At 48.7% G+C, this 8,255-nt stretch overlaps 1 protein-coding gene across 2 annotated transcripts in view; it reads left to right on the top strand.

Annotated features, from left to right (window-relative positions):
* The first annotated feature begins 467 nt into the window (after nt 1-467).
* The window catches only part of GSG1 (germ cell associated 1), a 17,901-nt gene continuing 10,113 nt past the window's right edge, over nt 468-8,255 (top strand). The window contains exon 1 of one of the 2 annotated variants that reach the window (XM_008579062.1): nt 468-638. In XM_008579062.1, the coding sequence (XP_008577284.1) occupies nt 591-638 (48 nt within the window). In that variant the 5' untranslated portion in view covers nt 468-590. Of the gene's footprint in view, nt 639-7,418; nt 7,596-8,255 lie in introns of those variants that run through there. The other variant, XM_008579061.1, reaches the window with a different exon arrangement.

Below are 8,255 nucleotides of genomic sequence, written 5' to 3'. Positions count from 1 at the left end.
AAGATATTACTGTCCTATTACAGTGTATGTGTCCATTCTACTTTTATAATGTGGCTACTGGAAAATTTTAAATTATATCTAATGTGGTTCACATTGTATTTCTCTTTGGCAGCACTGGTCTAGAGCCTTACAACTGGGGTCTATTTGGCATCCCATGGGAGCCATTCCAAACTTTCAGAATCTCCATCTGACTAAGCTCCGCAGGTGATTTGTACGCACAATAAGAGAAGCACAGACTTAGACAACCTCAGAAGGCATATGGGCCCTTGGTAGGTACCCAGTGTGGCCAATCTCCCCCCACCTCCTCCCATCCCCTGTCCTTCTGGGGTGGGGGAGGAGGCAGGGGGAACAGCAGGGATGTCCCTGCCTGCCACTGTGACATCACAGAGTAAACCCCATGGGTCACCCAGCCCCACCCACCTGGTGTCGTGCCTTCAGGTTTCCATCCTCTCCAACCCATCTCACACCACCTGACTCCTCTGCTGGCAAGAGGGGCTCTCATTCATCCCCGCACAACTCCTTCTACTCAACCAATTAAGACAGAACAGAAGAGAGGCTGAAACTTCTCTACCTCAGAGCTACAAACGTGAATGAGCAATCCCTCTCAACTGACTCAAAATGTTTGTTTCACCCAGGAGGTAGGTACACTGATTTTTGAAATCTCATGAATATCTCATGTGTAGTACCCTTAATAGTGGCTTTGCAATACAGGTTATACTAATTCATCACTTTAATGTATTTCACATGCTCACGGTAAGGAGCTTGGGAACACACTATAGGATTATACAAAATGGAATGAAAACTTGTTACTCAAAACCAGTTTTTACTGATAAACCTGGTATGTCTACACCTTGTCCTCTCACTGTCTCGTCTTCTTCCATTACTCTTCCATTTCTTCTTCCTTTGCCTCTTCATTCATCTTCCTTTTCCTCTCTGTTCCCAGGGCTGCTTAGAGCCCCTTTCATCTGTATAATTCCTGTTGCCAAAATCTGGTCTCTGGTAAAGACCCAGTGATGGTGGCAACGATTGAGGTTGTGTATCACGCTAATGAACTGAAAGAGCAGACGTTAAGTTCTACGCCAGAGAATGGGGGCCACCCCCAAGATCCTGCTGGAAGTCAGCTCTGATCTGGAACTGGGAAGGAGAGCATAGCTTCAGCTGCTTTCCGATCTCAGAGAATCTGGGAGAGTCTTCAAGGATCCTGCTAGACCCAGGAAGACCCTCACAGTCAGCAGAGAAACATTGTCTTGCTTAGAATTGAACCCACATCTGCAAACGACCAGCCTCCCTTCATACTGAGAACCGCCAAGTTTCAGCTCCAGGGGTTACTAAAAGCAAATGGTGTTAATTCTCAAATATCTTGCCTTTCTCAGTTAGAGAAACGAAGCTTATGATTAGCCAGGGGAACTAGAACGAACACACACACACACACACACACACACACACGCAGGTAGCACTGTGGTGCGCCGTTGGTCAGCTGGAAGCTAGAAGAAGGAAAGGACAAGCTAAGTAAGAGGCACTTCTGGGACTGCAGAGCAGAGCTAGTGGTTGTGAAGAGCCTCAGAGTGTGGGCTCGGGCAGCTTCCCTAGTTCAGAAGCAGCCCAAAGTGAATAGATCATAAACAGGAGAACCCTCCCAAGCGGATGCGAACATGATAGAAAATGCTAGTCATGGCTTAGAATAAATGTTATTGTCTTTCATCACTGGTTTCTAGGAGAGACACAGAGGGAGAGTCTGCTAATATACACCTGAGGAGTCTAAAGTACAATTAATTCATTGCCTCATTCTCTAGGAGTTTCCATAATCTGGCCTGCAACCTGAGGATTTTGTTAAAGGCAACTGTGCCTTCCCTCTACTGGGTGGCAGCCCGGTGATGATGACCCAGGTGTGCAGCCTTTGGAGGTTTTGAATATTGACTCCACCATTTACTAGCTGTGGCCTTGAGCAAGTCTTGCTCAGACTCCGAACCGTCCCTTGCGGCACCAAGAGGCCTCCTGTCTCCCGGGCTGGTCGTGAGGATAGCGGAGGTGCTTGGGAAGAGTCCACCGAGCTGCTCCTCGCCTCCGCTCACGGGCACTTTCCCTCCCCTCCTTAGCCTCGCTCGGCAGCAGAGCTGTGGAGGAGGACACCTCTCTCCCCTCCTGTACCCTGAGCCACTGGGCCAGCATCATCAGTCCAGGGGTGAGTGGGGCAGTGACTAGAACTCAGATCTGCTTAAGGTTCGTGGTCACCACGTCTCACCTCTCAGATCCATGAAACGAGGCAAAGACATGTCCTTCCTTTAGAACAGGAGCCAGGGGCTTTAGGGGAAGGGAAAGGGGCACGGAAACCCTGACCTGTACCCACAGCACCCAGACTATCCCTCCCCTCCCTCCTGCCAGGCCTCGGCGGGCAGCACGTGCGCGGCCGCCGCCGTCGGGCAGACTCGCGCCGGGCCCACTCCCGGGGCAGGCGGCAGTGCCCTGGCGGCTCCTCCCCGAGCGTGATGACGGACGGGAAGGCACAGCGCGCCGGGCGGGCCGGGTGTGGCCGGGAAGCGCTGCAAGGGCGGCCGCCGCTAGGGCGGGGCCTCGCCAAACAATTCAAAACACGCCCGGGGCGCGTCGCCCTGGCAACGCGCGCCCGCTGCTAGGCGACCGGGGCGCCGTAGTAAACCGCGGGCGGGGGAGGGCGGGTTACTCACGGGGAACGGGGTGGGGGCAGGGAAGCTGGCGAGGACACGCGACGGGGGAGAGAGGGCTGGAGGAGAAGCGACGAAAGGGGCGCGCACGGAGACGGAAGGGACCGCCCCAGCCGGGCCCGCCGACCGTCCCCGAGAGCCCCCGGCCCCAGGCGGCACCGCAGGCGACGTCACCCGCGCGTGAGCGATTGCCCCACAGGATGTGCAGATGTGGCTGCCCCTCTGATTCATCCAGCTGCTTGGGGCATGGCAGAGAGACGGCTTCCTCTCCTGGAAATGACCGCGTTAGCAAAAGTCCTCAAACAATTCCCCTGAAAAGCGGAAAGGGAAAGGCGAGAGAAAGGCTGCCGGATGCCTTCCTTTGGTCCTTCCCACCGAGCATAAGCAGAGGTGTTCCCAGACCTCGGGCGCCACGTTAGGGACACTGGAGTCGTTTTTACTGTGTGAGCATTTGGGGGTATGTGGCCCCTTAATCATGGTTGCAGTTGAGAATAATTAACCTGAAGCTGGGAAATCCTAGAGCTAAGCGTCCCATGGTGCTGTAAACATTTTGGACACTCAGCACGGTCGTTTTGGTGGCATCACTTTCCCCTTCCAGGCTGGGTGGCAGACGTCAAAACGTCCTGCGGGAAGACCTTCAACTTCACCAGTGAAGCAGTCAGATGGAGGGCACTGAAGTAAAAACTGTAATCACAGCAGCAGCAGCTCAGAAGGTTCGAGATACATCCATCATCTAAAAGGGCTCTCATCAGTAGGGAACCTCCCCGCTCGGAAAAGGACATAACATTTCCAGTCTGTCACTGGCTTTTGAGCAATCTGTTTGTCCCCTTGTCTCTGTGAACTAAAGATAATAGTTGTTCATGAGGTCATTGCTGTTTTCTGGGCTCTGCTCATGAAAAGCAGGAATGTTTCCACAGGTGGGAGGAAATGTATTGGCAGAGAATCTGTTTGATGACACTCAGGGTGCATCTGTGCAGAAAGGCCCGGTGTGTGTGTGGACCTGGGGGCCCCTTTGTAGCTTCTCACTGCTTCTTACGAGTGTGAATTGGGAAGAATCGCGTCTCCTTTAGCAACAGAAGCCTGTTTGGACACACTTCTTTACTCACGTCTTCACCCATAGGCTTCCTAATTGTAGTGATGAGGCTTGTGTGTGTTACAAACCTCACTTATTTATTCATTCATTCATGAAGGACAAAACAATGCTAGGCTCTGAAGATGAACAATGAATAGAACATAGCAGCTACTATATCAAGCAACTTAACGTCAGATGGGCACAATGGACAAGTAAACCATGTGACGAGTTTACATGAGAGAGGCACACGCTAGAACGCGCAGGAGCAGAGAACAGGGCATGCCAATCAGAGCCGGTGACAGCCGAACTTTACGGTCCACTCCAGCCTTTTGTCTACTGAGGAACAGAAAGGAGTTAATGGGGTGGGGGTCAGATATCTGGCCCCTGGGAGAAGGACAGAGACACTGCTAACCAGGGAAGGCAAATGAACCTTTCTTGGAAGAAGATGCCAGTATGGATCACATGAGCAAAACCCCACTGGCTACCTTAGCCGCAGGGTTTTTTGGCATTAGGGGAGTTGTGTCGTCTACAGACTGCTCTGGCTCAGCATTGGGTAATCACCTCTGATCTACAGTGGACTCACAAAAAAATAAATTGGATTCCTGTTTACAAAGCACATGTGGGTGTCCCAAGATCATTGTGTCTCTTTATGCATACCTCGTAAATGTGGTTTTATATAGTACAAGAAACAGTGACTGAGGACCTTCCTGAATATAGGTTAGTCCCAGCCCTTGGCTTTATAACGTCATAAATGGTAAGGTGCATACATATCCCTGTGGAGCTCATCCTGAAGTGGTAACAGTCCAACATACCAGAGTTAAATACTGCTTTGAGATGTGGCATCTTCGTTTCTGTGCTGAATCATGAGCTTCTGGGCCTTGCCTAATTATATTTATGTTGCATTGACTAGCAATTACTTTTTCTGTTCTAAGGAAAGGGAAGAAAAAATATTAACATGCCCAAATTACAATGAAAGGAAGTGAGTGGGATGCTGGTCTCCGATTTCTGTGGCCAGGCAGAGAAACTCACGCTTTGTCAAAAAGAGGAAATTAGACATTGTAGTCCAGGGTTCTTGGGGAGGGGGAGCTCAAGACTGGTCACATCCAGCAGCCGGCCAGCCAGGCCCACACACAAAATGCAAAGGGCTTGGATCCTCCTCCAAAGGGCTGGATCCAGGCTTTGTGGAGACCTAAAATAATAACATGTTGGACACTCTCGTTAAGAAAAATAATATAAAATTACAAGTACAAATTAGGTAACAGGGTCTTGGAAGGGGCCTAAGTATGTGGGGACCATGAAGCTGAAGTTTCATTAGCTTCCCTCTAAAATCACCTCTGGGCCTCCTCACGAAACGCACTCCAGCCTCTGCCACTCCCATCGCCTTTTCCCTGGAGAAGGCAAACTTCAGGCTATTAAGGCACAGGGGGTGCGGTTTATGAGCAGTGGCAATAAAATCCGAAGACATAAGGCCGTGCCAAACAGTGACTCAGGCGGGATATGAGAAGTGTCTGCAAGTATTTGAAGGGTGTAAGAAGGGAAAAGAATTGTTCACTGTTCTGGGGTGGAAAGAGAATGAGGATACAATTAAGTAAAGAAAAATGTGCACAAACTCATCGGGAAACTCTGGCTAACTATTTCTGATACCGTGGAGTTGTATTTCTCATGGGAAGTATAATAGGATCCACTGAGTCACCGAAAACTGGAACTGCCTGCAAAAAAAAAAAAAAAAGTGCTACAGGAAACGATCCTACAAGACGCCCCCAGGAGCAGCTGGATGCCCCCTCCGTTTGTTCTGCGCCCTGAATTCCATAAGGCTGACACACGGCGTTCTGAAGCTTAGCATTCGGGGAGGAGGCCAGACTAGAGGCCGGAGCAGCCGCCTCCGCCCACACTTAGCCGACTGGTGGGGGAAGCGCCGGACCCGGGAGGGAAACTATGAGGAGATGGCGCCACCCAGCGTCGTGATGAAACTATGCAGCCAGGAACCCAACAGCCAATCCAAAGGTGGAAAGTGACCTCAAAATCCCTTCTACTTTCTCCCTTCTCCCAGAGGAGAGGAACTCTGTCACAGTGAATAACGGGTCGTTTGGGCAATACGGGGATCACGCCTGGACGTAAGCACACGGGTATCAATTTGCTTGTGAACATCAGTCTGAGAGAAGTAGGGAATGTATTGGATGAAAAAGCAGGATCCAAAGAGACTCATTTGGCTGGAATGTGGGATAATTCAAACACTCTGATGTTAAAGGGAACCTGCCTTTGATTCCTTAAACGAACTGCACAAATACAGAACGGGAAAAACACGACTCGGTGGCTAATCTAGGAAAGGTGGAAGGAGTGTAGGGCAGGGCAGGACATAAAGGGTTTCATTAAGGCGAGCCCAGAATGAGTCGAACTGGTGTCATTTTACATGAATTCGCTGGGTATATATTGAGAGCTTTCTGAAATTCCCAATTCCTGGGCCTCACCCCAGAACCACTATGGAATCTCAGGGTGGGGTCCAAGAATCTGCATGTTTTCCAGACTTCCAAAGATTGTTCTGATACTCGGTTAGAATTGAGAACTACAGCTCTAGAGTGAGAGAAAGGACTTTGAAGAATTTTCAATCAAGAAAAGTAACTGCAATGGAATATAGAAAGTGCTGCAAGAGACACAGGTATTGATATTCAACTCTGAGCCCCACAGATATGTACAATCAATAATAATAATAAATATTGCAAGAGAGATACGGTGTGGCAAGGACAGAGAGGAGGGAACTGTCCGTCTTAGGGAGAAAAGAAACATTTGCAGAAAAGGAGTGACTTTTCACACTGATCTTGATAAGAGTCAAGCAGGTCACCTGGTAAAAAGAGATGGATGGCATTTGGGGCAGAAGGGCATTGCAAAGGCACGGAGGATGAAGGTCCGTGGAGTGTTAAGGGAATCACAACCAGAATGTCTCCTAACCTTGTCATTTCAATTCATTTCTACAATTTTGACAACAGAAAGACCGACTTGTACTTCTCTAGGGCTGGCGGCAAGATGTGCGTCAACCCTTCTTGATTGGTAGGATCACTTTTTGAAAAAGTTTTAGGAACTCTCTCTTTTTTTGAAAAATGAATTATTTTCATCTGTTTGCCAGAAGGTCGGGGGAGGAATGGTACACAGCCGTAGCATTACTGACGCTGGAATTTATCTCCGATCCTCCTCCATTCACATCCTCACCCCTCCCGTGCCCAATGCTCCCTCATTCACTCCAGCATTCCACCGGGAGGAAGGAAGGATGTAGTAACAGTCCTTACCAGTGATGCTAGCTAGGAGTGGACACCACCCATGCAAAAAGGAAATTCTTCCATGTCCTTGGCTCCACAGCAGAGCTTCTTGAAAGGAATGGAAAGGCCTTCCCAAGGGAATGGGAATTTTTGTAGTAATGGTGACCTTGTCATATCTTCCATGTCTGCCGTAAAACCAAGCCCAATCTATTCACACCAGTTACCTAGGGAATGGCAGTTAGATGAAAACCAAACCATTTACCTTTTAAAGAAATTTCCCTCTGCAAATGCAGGTCCTTGCTTCTTTGTGCTTAATCCCAGATCCCCATTGGCAAGCTCTCCAGTGTAATCTCCCAGAACAGCTGGGCCGTGATTGCATTGTCAATTATTAAATGCCCATCTTCCCTGTAAGGCAGCATTTAATCAGGAGGCACTCCAAAAAACATGAGATAGAAGGGGAGGGGTGGAAAGGAGACGGAGCAGGGTGGGAAGGCAGTTTTCATTCTTGCAACATTAAACCAAAGGGACTTGGAACACAGATAGCATCCTGGGTCCTTTCAGACAAGCTGCAAGACGCTGACCATGGCCAAGGTAACCAGCTTCCCCCTCTTTATTGCTCAGGAGATGCTTTCCACAGCTGTTTTGCATCTGGTTCTTTTAAAAAGTGTGTCTGTCTCATCAATTTGTTGTCTTTACTAGCCTATGCTAATTCCAAGTTTTCTGTTAATATATGTAGATGCAAGGTTTACTAACATCGGCACCTATGCACTTCCTAAGGATCTAAGCCCCTGAGTATTGGAGAAGCTATTCTGTCCCTTTTCTAGAGAGTAAAGAGTTACTTCCCCTTCTATTTCATGTCTGTCAGCATATGCAAAGACATAGCTTTTCTTATGGCTGTTAGTTCTTCAAGATCACTTTAAGGAAACCATGGCAAAATTAAGTTTGTTCTTCTAATTCAAGAGGTATCTGGACCCTACAGAGAAAAGGCATGTTTTGAGAAAGGAGTAAAATACATGACAAAGGACATGACACTATAGGTATAGAAGATAATTCTTGAAAAGGCTCTTGAGTGAGATTATCATTCAATTATTAAGAATTATCTTTGTGGGTACCTTGTGTCTGTCCGTGGTGCACACACCTTCTAGGAGCCTCTCTGAGCTTCAGCCCAAGCTCTCTCTCATCCTTTGTTTCTCACATCACCTCTTCCTTAAGTTGGTTATCACCTTGGTGCCACTAGGTAAGGGTACCTTG

The sequence above is a fragment of the Galeopterus variegatus genome, unplaced genomic scaffold, assembly GCF_000696425.1.
Source record: "Galeopterus variegatus unplaced genomic scaffold, G_variegatus-3.0.2 Scaffold1802, whole genome shotgun sequence".
NCBI lineage: Eukaryota > Metazoa > Chordata > Mammalia > Dermoptera > Cynocephalidae > Galeopterus > Galeopterus variegatus.
The sequence above is the reverse complement of the archived record's forward strand: the minus strand, read 5'-3'. Positions and strand labels throughout refer to the sequence as shown.